Source organism: Acanthopagrus latus, chromosome 3, assembly GCF_904848185.1.
Source record: "Acanthopagrus latus isolate v.2019 chromosome 3, fAcaLat1.1, whole genome shotgun sequence".
NCBI lineage: Eukaryota > Metazoa > Chordata > Actinopteri > Spariformes > Sparidae > Acanthopagrus > Acanthopagrus latus.
Window position 1 is genome coordinate 10,638,098 of NC_051041.1, and position 16,337 is coordinate 10,654,434.

At 44.5% G+C, this 16,337-nt stretch overlaps 1 protein-coding gene across 2 annotated transcripts in view; it reads left to right on the forward strand.

Annotated features, from left to right (window-relative positions):
• Nucleotides 1-16,337, forward strand: part of csmd3b (CUB and Sushi multiple domains 3b) — a 363,253-nt gene that overhangs the window by 81,407 nt on the left and 265,509 nt on the right. For both annotated transcript variants that reach the window (XM_037092815.1, XM_037092814.1), the window contains one exon: nucleotides 12,955-13,177. In XM_037092815.1, coding sequence (XP_036948710.1) covers nucleotides 12,955-13,177 — 223 coding nt within the window. The remainder of the gene's footprint in view (nucleotides 1-12,954; nucleotides 13,178-16,337) is intronic.

Here is a 16,337-nt window from a genome sequence, read left to right on the forward strand (position 1 = left end):
CCATTGATTTAAGAAAGTCTGGATGCAGGTAGTTTAAAGTGGTATTCATTTCGGATTTCTACAGATGCATCTCAGTCCAGACCCTCTGGTCACTCAGATCAGATTACAAAGTTGTCTCCAACATCAAATGTGTTGCGGCTATTTCTTGAGAACAGAGGACTGAACACGGAGAGTAGTCCTTCTTTATTCAAACACTTGCAAGTGGGCGCGTCGACCATCAGCACGAAATGCTCTGGCTGAAGGTGCCAAACGCCTTCTTGTAGTTATTCTTTTATGCATGCACACAGCCTAAACTTACACCCACACCTGTAGTACAAACATCACCACTCTTGACAGAATTACCTTTTGTGGCTCCAAGCCAAGGATAAGACAAGTCTCCTTACCTCTGTCCAGAGCAGAGTCAAGGTTATGTGTCCCAAATAGCATTCAAGGGCTGCATCTGGTATGCCCGCTGTCTAAACATAGCCGAATAATCATGTCATTTTTGCAGCACACTGGTGCTTTTATTCGCAACCATTTCTGGGGTTAGCAGACAAGACTTTTTTTACAGATATTGGGTTAGTTAAACACAACCTTGACAGTCTAACATCCACAGCTGCAGTGAACAATAACAACAACAACACCAGAAAATAATACTAAATATTACTGATTCAATCCAAAGTACTAAGGTGAAAAAGCAAAAAATGCTAATAAGACTAGTGCGTTGGTTTATTATGGTAGTACTGATAATTTTCTTGTTATCCTGATTATCGTTATGCTGCAGTTGTAGTACACAGTAGCAGCAGTCACAGTAGTAGCCTGCTGATACCGCGGCTGCAAAGTGCTTTCCTGGAACCCTTCAAGTTATAAATGCAGGAACAAAGAACAGCCTGGCAGCGATTGGACCATTAGTTCCATACATAGAAACATACCATCATCAACAATCAGCGCTCGGAACAGTTGGAAGGCGCACCGGCGAACAGGTCATCTGAAGATATGCATTTTGACTTTGAAATCCTAATCACATTTAAAATGAAGAAGCATTAAGGTGAAATAGCATTACGATGAAAGTAACAATGAATCGCATAATTTATGGCACTTACATATAATTTCCCTCCGAGGGTATAAAAGCCCTTCAGAATTTTAAATAGCTCCAACAGTAAATCTGTGTTTCTACAACTCGCCGACAGTGCGGAGTGCTGATGGTTTCCATTTTCATTTCAGTGCATTTGCACGCCACAGAGAGCCGGTATGACCCATTCTGTGTCGGCTAAAGAGATTGGTCTCCTCAAGTGACCAAAATGGTGTAAAATTGTCACAACTGGTGAAAACTTGATTGTTGGAGCTTTTAAAAACTTGACAAAATATCCAGCGGGATATTCTGTAGATATCCTATAAACAGTGGTTCTATTTTGTTTTAGTATTTCGTGTAACAGCTGTTAAGTGTTGCCTTTTTTTTGTGCCGCCACAAAGGATGTGATGTAACTGTTATTAAATCCGCTGGAAGCCCACATAATGCAGCGAGCTGGACTGAAGTTTTAGAAGAAAGGAATAACTGAGGGTGCGTTTGTCACCGGGTTACAGAGGTCCATCATATTTATTTTGCTGAGGAATTAAAACTCACACTCCCCCGCAAGGTTTTAAAAAGCAAATCCTGGCTTCCACGGACTCACCCTCCCCCGCACTCTCTTTCTGCACTGATCACACTCACCTACGCCACACGTCCAATGCCCTGACACTGCACCAACACCTGGGTTTGAGCTGCTCATCCAGTAATTCCCACCCTCAGCATAACTCTAGACAACAATAGCCTAATGGGACAGCAGACCTTGTCAACTTGAAATGGGGCTAGCAGGCAATTCAGAAAACAGCATTCGAGGAAACAGCCAGAGACTAATGGAGGGGCTGACCCTGCTGGCTAAATCATGCTTCAGTTTCCTCACATTTTCCTGCTGGTGTACTATGAGTGTTAAATAAATGCTTATTAACAAGCGAGTTCGATTTATTCCTTTAGCCTGCAAACAGCTCTTTCATAGTTGTGTTAATGGATGATTACAAAGTAAATGACAGCCGCGTGAAAGAGCATCAGAACAGATCATGGTGTCCTACGTATTTTATGGCTACTCTGGCCTTTTCTACATAACAATTTGGCCCGTACAGAGTCATTCCCATGTTCCACAGGTCCTATGTTCCCCAGACATATATGGCAGATAGCAAAGCTTTGTATGTTCTCCAGTTCTACTTTTGTGCTCTGCTGTGAAGGGCCTAGGTTCCAAGGGTCATTTAGTTCCTAGGGGCCTGGCAAGTAAATAATCCTTGGAACCTAGGCCCTTGGGAACATAGTACCTTGGGAACATAAACCTTGTGAACTCTCAGACCCTGGGACCTTAAACCCATGGGAACATAGGGCCTTGGGAACCATAGGTCCCCTCAAAAAACATATTCACCCTGGGAACATAGGCCACTTGGAACATGGGAACCTGAGACAGGATATTGGGAAACATAGGACTCTGGGAACATACTGTAGGCCCTGAGGGACATACTTGGAACACAGCACCCTAGAAGCATCTTGGGAACAGAGGACGCTGAAGGCATAGGGCCTTGGGAACTATAGGACCCTGGGAAGATAGACCACTGGGAGAATATTATCTTGGGAACATCTTGGAGCATATCACCCTGGAGGCATAAGAGCTTGGGAATTACCAGACCGTGGGAACATCTTGGGAACACAGAGACCTGGAAACATAGGACCCTGGCAGCAGAGGACCTTTGGAACTACAGGCCCCTGGGAACACAGTATCCTGGGATCATAGCTGTTGTACTTGCCCATACATGCTCCTGTGCTCAGTCCATGTCTCATTTGTCCTGCTCAGCCTTCCTTTTCCTTGTAAATCCTTCATGTTTACAGCGGTGGAGTCCAGTGTAATTTCTCCTTTAATTTATGTTCATCACTATTCTGTTTTTTAGTATTTGCTCTAGTGTGGAGGCACTAAAACTGTTCCTCCTGGACACTTTTATTTCATTCTAAATACGTCCCTTTGTGTTCAGGGACAAGTCAGGATAATTAAAATGTCTTCTTTAATATCTCACGTATCAAGTAACTGGAGGCTGTGCCGTATAATGAATAAAAAAACGACAAAAAGTGGTAACAAACCCTTGTATTAGATTTGCTTAAAGGTAGGCGAGTAATGATTATAATTACAGTATGTTATCCCTCCACGAGGCATTTCTTAAACACAGTGATTAAAAACTGACACAAGTACGGTATGAATAGTGATTACAGGTTAGCTTATTAATATTTAAATGAGTGGTTGTGCAGTCACAGCATTTGCTCTGAGAATTTAAACAGTGGCTTAAACATGACACAGTTGATCAGTCTAAATGAATGAAGTAATCCAGTGTTTCCAGTCACGTAATCTTGATTTGCAGCAGTTGTGGTTCTGGATTGCTTTGGCTTTCGATGGCAGCATTTTAAAGGTCTTTAATTAGGCCGATTACTTCTCCGCAGAGGGGTATTATCTGAAGAGGCTCTGCCACCTGCGGAGGATATATTCAAGGTTTAAGGCAGAGTAGCATGTGTCTGTCTGCTTGTATCTTCCCCTCTGTCTCTCTCCCCTTCGCCGCCTCCTCTTCTCTTCCTCTCTGATTCCCCTCCTCAGGTCCCCTCTGGTCTCATCGTCTCTCAATCAGTCCCACTTGTTTACCTTGCTCTCGAATCTTGTCTCTGTCTCTCTATTTTATATGTCCCCCTTTCTCACCCTTCATCTCTCCCTCACCCCTGTTCTCTTTTTCTGTTTTTACTCTTTCCTTATCTCTATCCCCCCCCCCCCTCCCCCTTCTGCCTCTGACTGACAGTGTTATAAATTGATTTTCAGCCCGGTGTGTTCCCTCTGTCTCTCTCTAGGCATTTCCCTTATTTAGCCTCAACCACTCCAGGGTATAGTCTAGACCGCAGGCCAACTGTCAGTCAGTGGCAGCGTGGAGCAGTCTAATTCTTGGCTGACAAGCGTTCCTGACAGCAGGAACCAATGGGACGTTTCAAACATGCTTACTCTCTCTTGCTCTGTCTCTCTCCATCGCATTTTTGCCTTTTCTATCTCTCTTTCCTCCCTCGTTCCAAACCCTGGCTGCCCCCACCACTCCACTCTTCATTCGGTCTCACCTTTTTTTTTTTTTTTTTTTTGCGTTTGGTTTGACTACCTTTCTGTCGCTCTGCTCACCCCACCGACCCCTCCTCTGCATTTTCCGCCCCGTCTTTTCGTCCTTTCTTCCTCTCTTCCAAAACCGCCTCAGAGAAAATTACCAGATACTATCGTTTTCAAGAGGCGCGGACAGCTCATTTAAATTAACTAACACCACATTCATGCGCACACATGCGTGTACTCAAATACACATCTCATTTCGCCTCCGGTGCCCGAGTGCCGCTGTGAGCCGAATACTGATTGGGTGGTTTGTCCTGTCTGCAGTGATGTGGTTGGTCAGTGCGCTCCGGTGGGAAAGCCATCCTTTAATCATAAATGAGAGTCAGTGAGATTAGACGGAATAGCCCTTTAAGCGAATCTGGTATCACCGAGGTCCCCGGAGGGAGGCAGAGACGGAGCGGCAGAGGAAGAGAGAGCGGCAGAGAGATGAAAGGTAGACGGACGAACACAAAGGGGGAATCACAGAGAGAGAGAGAGAGAGAGAGAGGCAGAGAGATGGGAGAGAATTTAAAGCGCATTTTTCTCAGGGCTGGACCGGTGTAATGTCACAATAGTGCTGAGGATAAGAGAAATATTTTCTATCACACACACACATACACACAGATATGTCTCACACGGCCACATTGCTGGCCCCCCCAAGTAGGAACTGGGGACGCCCAGCAGCCTTGAGAAGGTATCGAGGGTCCCATTCAAATGAAGAATAGGGTAATTTTGCTGTTTCCTCATTTTCAGCACCATGCGGAAATGGCTATATTGATCATAGGGTTCCCTGTGGGAAATGACAAGCTTAGCAATTGATTTCCCCCCCTCAGAATCGTCACGCCTGTTTCGCAGTGCGCGAAGTCAAATTGTCTTACTCTATGGCAACGGCTTTGATTTTTTATATTCATATATATGTATTCTTTTTGGCCGGGTTTCAAGGATTTCACTATGCCTCATGACTGTGTTTTAATCACTTGTCTTTAAAGGGCTCGAGGGGGCTAGAGTCTGTCAGCGTGTATTAGCCTTCTGGATAAGCGCATGCAGCGTTGCATCAGGAGGAACACAAGAGGTCGCGGTGTGGGTGTGTTCGCGCAGGTACCCTTGGAAGATAAAATGCAAACGAGGGGCCCAGCGTGAAGGCTCAGCCGATGCAAAGACCCGGAAGGCACAGAAGTTCAAAATATTCCCTTAGAGGCAGGATTTTGTGATTCTGAAACAGTTTCAATGGCAGCAGGTTTCTCCTCCACCCTGATGCTCGCTAGATAAAATGTACACTAGTGCTTCATACAGTATTTAAATTGCCACGTGACTGTATTGTTGCAGTTTGGAAACATAGCTGATCTCTTGTTTTATTTTGTAGTCCATATCCCTGTGTGTCTAGTTTTACCTTCCACTTCCTGTCTTTGTCTGTTTCCCCACCCTTTTTTGCCGTGAGTGCCTGTGTTGCGCTATGTGGCACGAGCCAATGGGTGAGTTTTAGTCGGGCCGTCCTGCGTCAGCCCTTTGCAGCACCACACATAGCCTTACAGAAGCCGATAAATGGCCTCCATGTTTTCAACGCAGACGAGTTTAGAAAGTCTCATCGGAGCCCAACGCAGGCTGTTAAATATCCTGAAAAAAGGTCAGCAGCTTACATCACCAGGCCAACTGGACGCAGTCATACTGGCAATTAGTGCACTCTGCTTGTTTCTACGCTGCAAAAACAGAAGCCTCATGCAAACTCCACACAGAAAGGTCCACCGAGGCTAAACCGAGTTTTTGATGATGTGCTGTCATGAGACTCAGAAACTACGACCTTAGAAAAACTTGCGTCCGTAACAAATTGCGCCGTGAAAATGGGAATGTCTTAAGATGACAAGTGTCGGCATAAGCCACTTGTTAGGCCCGTGTTTTTCTTTCCTGCGGTGTATTATTTAAGACATTCAGGATGAGAATATTGCTTTGATGAAAGAGATCAAGCCCATATAGCGGACCGGGGTTCATTAAATCCACTCAATTGAAGAAGCAGATTTTCGTCTTTGTCTTTAAGCTTCTTTTATCCAGGGAAGGTTTTGCTGAGCATGCATGCTCTTTTCCAGCTAAACCCTGCTCCTCATTAGCACCAGTGCATATATTCACACCTGGGAGCTACCCAGTGCGACCACAAATCTTTCACTGTTCGCCAATTAGCATCTCTGTTTAAGTCTCCTTTTTTGTGGGGGGGGGGGTAACCATGCTTAAAGCCATGCTACGCCCACAATCTTTTTAGCATTAAACGCTGTAATCTTCGAAGGTGGCTCTACAAAAGTTTGTAGTCTTTTTTTTTTTCTATGAGGGGGCAACAGCTGTACTTTTCTTGAATGAACTGCACATATTTGTCCCAGACACAGTATCACAGTTTTTACATTTTTTTCAACTCTACCCATGACCTACTCTTCTTTTGCATCTGTTGCACCTCTACATACAGAAATTTCACTGTACTCAGATCTATTTTTATGTGGTGAATTTGAGTAGGGTGTGGTGACTGAACGGCAACAGAGTCTCGTGGAAACGGTAAAACCAGTAAGGTCGGGGTGCTGGGGGGGCTTTTTATGTGAATATATGCATGTGAGAGGGCAGGACTGGACAGGACGGCGCTCAGTCGGCTGTGTGTTTGCGCGTCTGTGCGCGTGACTCATGGGTGTGAAATGAAGCATGGATTTGTGCACATATCACTCCGAATCAGCCCATATTAGTATGTGCGCATGCCTGTGTGAACCTCTGTGTGTGCCTGTGTGTTCATGTTTGCTCTGTCTTTCTGTGACCCTGTGCCTCTGCGTGTGTGTGTGTGTGTGTGTGTGCGCGTGCTATGCTGTGTAGAGGGGCTGTCAGTTTCGGTCTGGTAGTCAGCATAATTAGAAGTCTCTCTTTTACCCCTGTCTCCGTCTCGCTGTTTCTCTTTCCTCCTCCTCCTCCTCCTCCTCCTCCTCTCTTCCTGCTCTTCCGCTCTCCATTCTGCCTTTTCTGTATTCCTCCATCTCTCCTCATCCCTCCTCTCTCGCCTCCGTCCCTCTGAGTGATGACTTTTAAATCATCCGTTCATTCTTTGTGCAATGATGAACGAGGGGAAATCTGTCCCTTTCTCTCTGTTTATTCTGCCTTCCATCTCTGTCTTTCGGTGTTCTGTGCCGCTCTTTATTCACCCCGCTCTGTATCCGAGCTGCTCAATTTAATGAAGTTACTTCATTTGAACCAAGACACCCTCTGGTCTGTTGCGTTCAGATACAGTTGTGACAGACTCGGTCGCGTTTTCCATTTGTGGACTGTCGGTTCCAAATTGCGGTGTTCATTTCTGATAGCCTCACGGGGTCTTAAGATATTCCTTAAGCCGGTAGTGGAAAAACAGTAAAAATGTGAAGACAGGCTAAGAACTATTCAAACATGTTAATGCATTTGGTTGAAATTAAGATTTTAAAAGTGCTTTACCTAACAATTTGTCCCCTTGAATTCTTACTCCCAACAAATAATGCCAGCGTATCATCAGAGTAACTGCTAACTGCTGCTAAATGTACATTTACACATCCATGAGTGGAGCTACTGTTAGCTTTTTAGCTCAGTTAGCCATGCAGCTAGCCGGACTACAAGGGGAATGATTATGTTTATACCACCAGCACAGGAGCACTGGACGCCTCTGAGAAAAAAACAAATTCAGGTCCGGGGCTAGCGAAAGTGAAACATAGACATATTTGCGTTGATTTTGTTATTTGTTCGCGATCTCTTGATGATGTTGGTTCATTTTTGAATGTTTTTCGCTAAAATTTGTACATATTTCAGATTTAAATTGAGCACCTTGTGGTGTGATTGCATCCATCACAGGGGAATTCACTGGACAAATATAACTGCAAACACCTGCTTGTTTCATGTCATTCATTATGAATTAAAAGGTACCTCTTAATTAATGAATGACCTGATTTCACTCCGAGTTCTCAGAGAAGTGACCGATCTGGAGCATAGAAGGAAAAGGGCTAAAGTAATTAGAAGATAGTTTCAAAAATTGGCATTCTCTGTGGGCCTGCATCCCGATCACTATCATGTCCAAAATGAAAACAAAGATAGATAGGCTCGTAAAGTTGATTCCTGACGATGATAAAGGATGTTAAAGGTATGACCTCTTACCACCTGTCTGCACTTTCATGTAGCATCACTCCCATGAGAGTCAGTCAGCTCAAAAAAAAAAAAAAAAGGAAGACTCACTGTGTGAACCATTTAGATATCCTGTCCATCAACCTTCTCATAGTTTGATTGACTGCATGTGAAATTCACAAGAGCGCTCAAGCCTGTAAATAACAGCTGGCGTGGCTTTTTGTTGTTCAAAAATGTTGTTTTCACCATATTCCCACTATAGTTACCATTTTTCAACGGAATATTACCCCTGGGTCGTCCAAGCCGTGCGTCTTGCTTCGGAGCTTTTAAGCAAATCCTAACTAGTCCAACGGTGGGCGCGTAAGTAAAATGCACCCTTGGGAGTTCGGTAAACACCTCACTTAGTGCGTCATTACTCTAAATAACTCCCAATTGCACTTGATAATATTATTCACAATTTGCAGCCTCTCCGCTGCAACATGTGATATAATAAGGCCTTTGTATGACTTCCCGCCTTTCCTCTGGCTGAGCAAATTCATCGCACTCCACTAATAAGGTTCCATTGTGAGCTTAATCCTGAATCTTGTCCTCATAACCTCTCCGCATGTCAACAGACCGGGGGTTACGAAAATCTTGATTCCAGTCACATATGCGTCAGTCAGTCTGTGTATCTGGCTGTCGGGAAGTGGTGCATCATTCTCTTCCAGTGCATGGTTTTCCTGCCTACGGAGGAAAACAAGCTTACTTGCTCATTACTTAAAGAAAATGAAAATCCAAGGAACGTACAACGTTGTGCACGCACTGAAAAACTCAAATCCGAGTTGGCGTCAAACATGTTCGCGCGTACACTTGAAAATGACAGCGTTAGTTATTTCCCGTTTGGTTTTGGTCCATTCAGTCAGACACATAAAACAAATCGTTCAGAGAATCAAATAACCTGGGCTTCAACTTTAGATAACCTCTCAAAGACTCAATATCTTCATGGTGGGCGAGGCTTTATAAATGTGCCTCCATGCTAATCATCAGTCACTGAACCGCTGTTCAAAACATCAGGGGTTTTATACAAAAGTCGAGCGCTATCTCGCACATGCGGTGTTTGTTGCATCACAAAGAGCTTAATTAAAAAAAAAAAACAAACAGATTAGATGGAGGTTCTGATATGTCCGCCTTTGACTCTGTTACTCTGAATGTTCGCTGTCCTAAGGTGAACTGCTGCCTTGTGGAAGCGTCAATCCTGCTGGACTTTGATCATCGCATTTGATTTCTGTTGAGAAACACATGGAGCCCTCCCTCTTTGAACCGAGCCAAAATGGCTGCTCAATAAGTTTGATTTCTTGCTGTGCACGATCTTTCCACGGTAGAAGAAAGCGGCAGAGGTGGGCGGTGGAATCACCAGCCCCTTGGTTTTCTGAAACAAAGAAAAAAGTGATGTGGATGTGTGTATTTTGTGAGTGTCAGTTGTAGTATATATAGATATGACTTAGTTTGGTAGGTCTGTGTGTGTGTGTGTGTGTGTATGTGTGTGTGCGCACGCACTCTCATATGGCTCTGCCTGTCCCTTCCAGTTCCCCAACATCTCAGCTCTGATTGGTTGTGAAAGGACAGAGATACCGGCCCTTAATTGCAGCCCTGACTGCCATTGGTCATTAAATCTGTCACTGTGATGGTCTTGGAATTGTCTGGGTAAATGAGGGTTGGACAAACACATGGCGGCACACACGGACAGACACACACACACACAGTTTTTTGGTTGGGCTTTCCGTCCCGGATAATTGGTTGGAAAAGCATCCAGCGGGATTCGGCCCCGCTGTCCCCCTGGTCCTGACTGCCACGGTAAATAACGAGGCTCATAAACATGAAAGGCAGGGGGGATGATCGTCCTGATTTGGGCTTTGCACTCAGAGGAGATCAATTAAGGCCTAGGAGTTCAAGGACTTAAAACATACAGTAGCAGCAGTATTCAATTAAACACTCTCTTTTAATCTGGAATAATACACCAGAGCTCCCCGAACCGGGGAGTTGAAATATATCAACAGGCTCAGAGGGATAGCGATTTGCAACCCCATCTCCCAGCGCGAAAGACACAAGATCAAGTCCAATCTAACGGCAAGTTTCTACTCTGTTGTAGTGTCCTTGAGCAGGCTGATCCTAAATCCCTTCCAGCGCCGAGGGTGTCTGCTCTGTAAGCTGACTCTGCAAACTGTCTCCCCCCGTGGAGTGGAAGAAGTGAGGAGTTTCTCCACCGGGGGATCAATAGAGCGCAGCCAAAAAAAAAAAAAAAAAAAAAATGCTGTGGTGCGACTTGCACTCCTGGACGCGCCGAGGTTTTCATCTAGCACCTGTGGTTGTGTTTGATATAAAAGGATCATTAAGATCAAAGGGGGGAGATAATGATCCTGATGTGAACCGTAAAGTCCAAGGAGATCAATTACATTTACATTTTACAATTTAGGCATTTAGCAGGCTCTGTAGCCCGGAGAGAATTGGAATGAGTACAGCAGCCGAATTAGCTTCACTTCTAATTTATCAGTACAAGCAGCCCGTAACAGGAAGTGCAAAGGATGAAACGTATACGCTCCTCTCATCCGCCTCCAAAAAAATCCAAAATATGACAGTATCAGGTAAAAATGTCTGTAAATATTGTACATTTGGACACATACACGTGGTTCCATTGATGGTGTATCAGCCATTTTAAGTTAGTACTTGTCAGCAATCAATACACACACAGCTGAATCTGACCTAGACGTGGGCTAAAGGTGCAATGTGTAAGATTTTAGTTGAAACCATTCAAATGTTAAAGGTGCACTATGCAGTTTTGCAGAGGACATTTTAATCAGAAGAGGCTTTCATCACTGAATAATCTGATTTGACAAACTGACCTTAAAGGAGAGCAGTTTCATACTGTTACAGTATACTGTACTTTGTGTTTGTATGTGGCGGACCCTGCCACCTCTCTCGCTTTCAGCAGTGTTCTGGGGACCTTATTTTTGAATAAGCGGTGCTCCGAGCTCCCGGTCAGGACCGCTTGCTGCGCTGCTAACTGAGCTAACCAGCTAATGGCAGCTACAGCCAGTGGCGGTTAACAGTTATTGCAGGTACATGCCGCCGCCTATTCTTTCTGATAATCGATTAGATGGATGGTTGATTCCCACCTTTCAGCTGACCTCAAACAAACTTTAGATGAAAGGTTTAACTTGAAAACGCACTCTGAGGTCTTAGCATTTTGAACGCAGCGTCATCATCACACTCTCATAACACTCTCATAATGACTGCTGCTGTTGATTTAGCTGTTAATTTTGCATCCACTCCTCTCCTCCCGTACTCTCATCTCTTGTCTCCGCCTCCTACAGTACCAGCCTCCCACCACATACAAAGAGCCATAATGAGGGGCCTGAAATAGCTCATTAAGAGCTCGTATTTATCCTCTCCCTCCCTGAAGAAATCATTAGCTGTCGTTGATGCCGCATGGCGTGTACACAAATGCTTTTGCGTTTGTGTCAGCTGTGCTCTCACCTGAATGGAGACAGCGAGTGCAGATGTTAATGTCGTCCACTTATGACACTCGTACAACACGTTTAAAAGCATCGGTAAAGCTGACGGCAGGCCTGTCGTCGCCCCGCATTGGGACACGTCCCAGCCAGGTTTTTGGATCTTTAATAAAACACGTGGGCCGAATCCGAGAGTACCGCTCCGGTCGCTCGCTTATTTAGTCAAGTGGAACGACAGCTCAGTGGCTACTGAGTTTCCCCCTTCAGTCGGGGGACCTGGGTTCAAGCACACCGCGCTGAAAGTGGATATCAGCTCCCGGAGTGCTCCTCTGAAACAGACCGTACCCTGCGCCCTCGCCGTGGGGACGGAATAGATTAAGGTCTCCTCGCAGCGTTTGCAGATTCATGGAGCTATAAGACTTTTTTTTTTTTTTCCTGATAAATACATGATTCAACAGTTTTGGCCCTACACTCCATCAATATGCGAGCATATATCAGCATCAAAGAGCCAGGTTATATCAGACCCAGGCTGACCTACTTAGTGTCTCTCATGCCGACTTGTGGCTTGTTCCTATGTGGATGTGAGGCGATGGCTTGCTTCAGTGCCGGACTGTTACCTGGGAAAGAAATGATGAATAGTAAGCCACCAATACAGGGCTGGGCCAGCAGATTAGCTCTATTGACTCCATTTATTGTTGTTTGTAGATAGTAATTGTCTTTTTGCCTTTGGGTTCTGATGGATATAGAGTAGCAGCGTGCGTTCATGTTTGGACTTTTGTCACCGATGCTGCCTGTGTGCTCGTGTTTCTTGTTGTATGAGCGCACCCTGCAGTTGTTACTCAGCGTCTGTCAAAGCTCAAAAGCCAAGCCAGTTCTCAGACACAGCACACACTGCTCAACACACACTGACTCAATGCTAACTCCACGCAGAGCGAAACACACACACAGATGCAGTCGCAGCCATGTGCAATCAAAGCGTCTTGTTGTCGAACACACATGGTGTGTGCCACCAGCGTGCCTTAGACTTGAAAAACCATAAAAGAAACGTCTCCTTCCCTCTTTCTTTTTTTGTTCATTTTGCCTCTTTATCCTTGCGTTTACAACACAGCAGCTGTGCCACCATTTATTGTTTTTCTCTCGCTGCGAAGGTAAATAAAACTTTGCAGAGATGAATGAACTGTTCTCTCTTTTCTTCCCTCTAGGTTTCATCTACACATGTGGCGGCACTCTGAAAGGCCGAAACGGCAGTATAGAATCGCCAGGCTTTCCCTATGGCTACCCCAACGGGGCGAACTGCACCTGGGTCATTGTCGGGGAGGAAGGAAGTAGAATCCAGCTCATGTTCTTATCGTTCGCCATTGAGGAAGAATATGACTTCCTGTCCCTGTATGACGGACACCCGCATCCAGCTAACTTCAGGACCAGGTAGGACCAGTATCTTTGAACGATGTTTTTTTTTTTTTTTTTTTCCTGGTGAAGCCTTTTCTCAGTCTGATCTCAGTTTTTTTCACACATTTCCAGGAGAGAAGTATTCAAAAAAATTCACTTGGTTGCACACATGGAAAAAAAAGAAGAAGAATTAGCTGAAATGTATTTTTCTCCTGAAATATTTATTTTCACTTGGATCCATGTGTGAAAAAAAAAAGTTTTCCTTGGAGAACTTAGAAAGACCATCCTGGCAAAACCTTTTTTTTTTTTAATCATTTGTTCTCAAGTCCTAAACACAGGAGAGAGGAAAAAGAAAGATTTGGATCAGAATGGATCGCTTTTCATTTTGTGACACAAAAGTCTCACTTGCCCGCGTACTGTAATGGCGGTGGCCTGTTTCTGAAGACAAATTAAAACTGTATTTTACACACTTCATGAAGCAGATTATTCATGTTCAACCCTCTCTGATCTCCGTGAAAATGCGGCACTTCAAACATAACACGAACACCTGTAATGGCATATAGCCCGGTGTTTATTATTAGGTCGCCACTGATGTGCAGCCAGTTTTTGCTTCTTTAGGCTGGAGCTACGAAAAGGTGCTCCTTTGTGTTTTTGCCAATTAACGCTGAGCTTTAATCAGCTAATGTGTTTACATGATCGAATATTAGGGATCGTGAATTTACAAGGGAAACTGAGGGAAACATATTTTCAGTTTCAGTATAAATACATGAATTGGAACGTACATGGGGTTTTTTTGAAAGAACATCTACCTTTGTCGTCTCAACAAATAGAGGCAAGGTGTTGTCAGCGCTGGATTGGATTCTCTTGAGCTTGATTATGAGATCAACGCAGAGGGAACAAATGTCTCCGTGTAGCAACAGTACGCAAATTGCAGAGGCTCGATTAGTGACATTGTGGTTTCCCTTTAGTTATTGAACAATTTCACTGTGAGCTGTGATTGCAAAGAAGAAGGACAAAAAAAAAAGCACGATACCCAGAAAATAACTCATTTCAGAGAGATAGAAGTCCTTATTAGACTCTCCTTGCCTTATGATTTTATCAGGCAATCAATAGTGCCTAATAGCATCTGGCTGAGACTTCATCCCCATGATTATATTTTTATTAAGTTATTAAATCAACTGTGAAATGTGAGAGTGCCATCTATTGAAATGTTTGATTATCTCGTGGCTAAACACAGACGGTGACGAGGTAGGCACTAAAGCTCTGACAGACGCCGTTGAACATGATGTCGGTTCACAAAAGGGAAACCTTGTCGACCCCCCCCCCCCGTACCCTCGATCCGAACAGTTTTATCGAGGTGGGGGAACATTTCTGAGAATCGGGGCACTTGAAATTTTGAGAAAGAAAGTGAAAAATGTATCAGACAAGGAGGGAAACTCAGCAGCTAAATGATTAAAAGGCCGGTCGTTCAAAAGGCAAAAGTGTTCCTCATTTATTTGCACAGAAGCAGCTCTTGGACTTTTTCGAGAGGAGTAAGAACAACTTGCTTTTGTCACGCAATTTAATTTGAAGACCCAAAAATTGGACGCAAAATGTTTTTTTCAGAAAGCTTATAAAAGCTTGTACATGCACCTCCACTAACACATCCACCCATGCGAGTATTCCTTCTCCTTCCCAGCTGAGACCAACCATGACTGCCGATATGTTGGACTGTTCTATGTTAACTCTGGAAACAAAAGCAATATTTTGCTCCATGTACTGCTGATTAGCTGTTGTGTTTGATCCCTGGCAGCAGCGGGACTTGTGATTTTTGAGCGACGGGGGGCACCGGCGGACAGAAAGGAGGGGACCCTAAAGAGCACTTTATCAGGTTTTATCTACCATAGGAGCATCCGTCATCGCTGAGTTTTTCCGAACACGGATCCTTGAATCAAGCTTCTCTGTCTTGCTCACAAAGCGACACAAAACCAAGAGAAACAGAAAGTTGCGTGAGTGAGCCCTGATTTCGTTTTGGATGCTGCGGATGGGAGCGCCTACCTGGAACTAACTTCTGGGAAGCAAGAGTATCCTACCTGGATAACAGGAAAAAGCTTCAGACGAGAGGCTCTTCTTCTGGTGGCTCCTCCTCAGCACTTTATACACACAGCAGCCTCGGCCAGTTTGACGAGGGATGCACAGATGCGCAGAAGAGGCTCTGTTAATGGAACAGATCCGCCCAACAAAAGAGGAAAAAAAAAAAAAAAAAGAACAACAACCAAAAAGGATGCCAGCTCCGTGCCCGAGAGACGCGAACAACAGCATGGTTTGACACAAACAAGTTCACTGGCGGGTCGCACGCCAACGGAAACACTTGAAAGGGAGACCGAAAGCCACTTTTTCTCAGTCAGCGTCGTCTGTATGGGGTTGTAATCTATAGGTGATTGAATCGTTTAAAGCTTTGTTTAAGAAAGTTCACCTATCTTTTTTACCGCCCCTCCGTCATTAGTGCCAATTGTTGCCTATTTAGCGGAAAACACTCAGCGTTATTAAGAAAAAAAGAAATATTCATACCTAAGTTTTTAAGAGCTCTCTGTCTTGATGTCGGTTTTGGCTGGGGACAGAACAACTGCAAGAGGGGGTGCATACAAATCTGTTTTGCCTGACCCCTGGCCAAATCACAGCCTGGCTATTTGCCGTCACCTCAGGATACCATTTTTTTTTCTTTTTTTTTCTTTTTTTAGCCCGACTTGCGTAGTCGGCATCAGGGACAGGAGCTCCCACCGTCGCTGGGTTTCCGGCTAAAGTTAGAAATGGATTTTCTTTGATTACGTAAGCCGCGCGAGGAGGCAACTTCCCCATGACGCGGTGCGAGCCAAGGAAATCCGGTTTGGTTCAGTCGAGGATAAAGAACTTGGATCATAGAGAGATGAAATGAGTCCTCCCCTTGATACTTGGTCGGTTGCTGAAAAGCAATTCTCATGCTGCGGGGGAATGAACCGTGTTCCTTTAGTTCAACGGGCATAATTTCTAATCAGCTCGCGGACAATCTGGTGGCTTTTATTGCTCAAATTGCCATACAGCATTAATTAAACAAGGGAGCAAAATAAAAGAATAGAATAGAATAGAATAGAATGAGTGTGACATTTCATGTTTCCCCCACTTTTGCAGGGGAAAAGGGGACGGAGCACAAACAGATAGTGAAAGATGCCCTCTACGC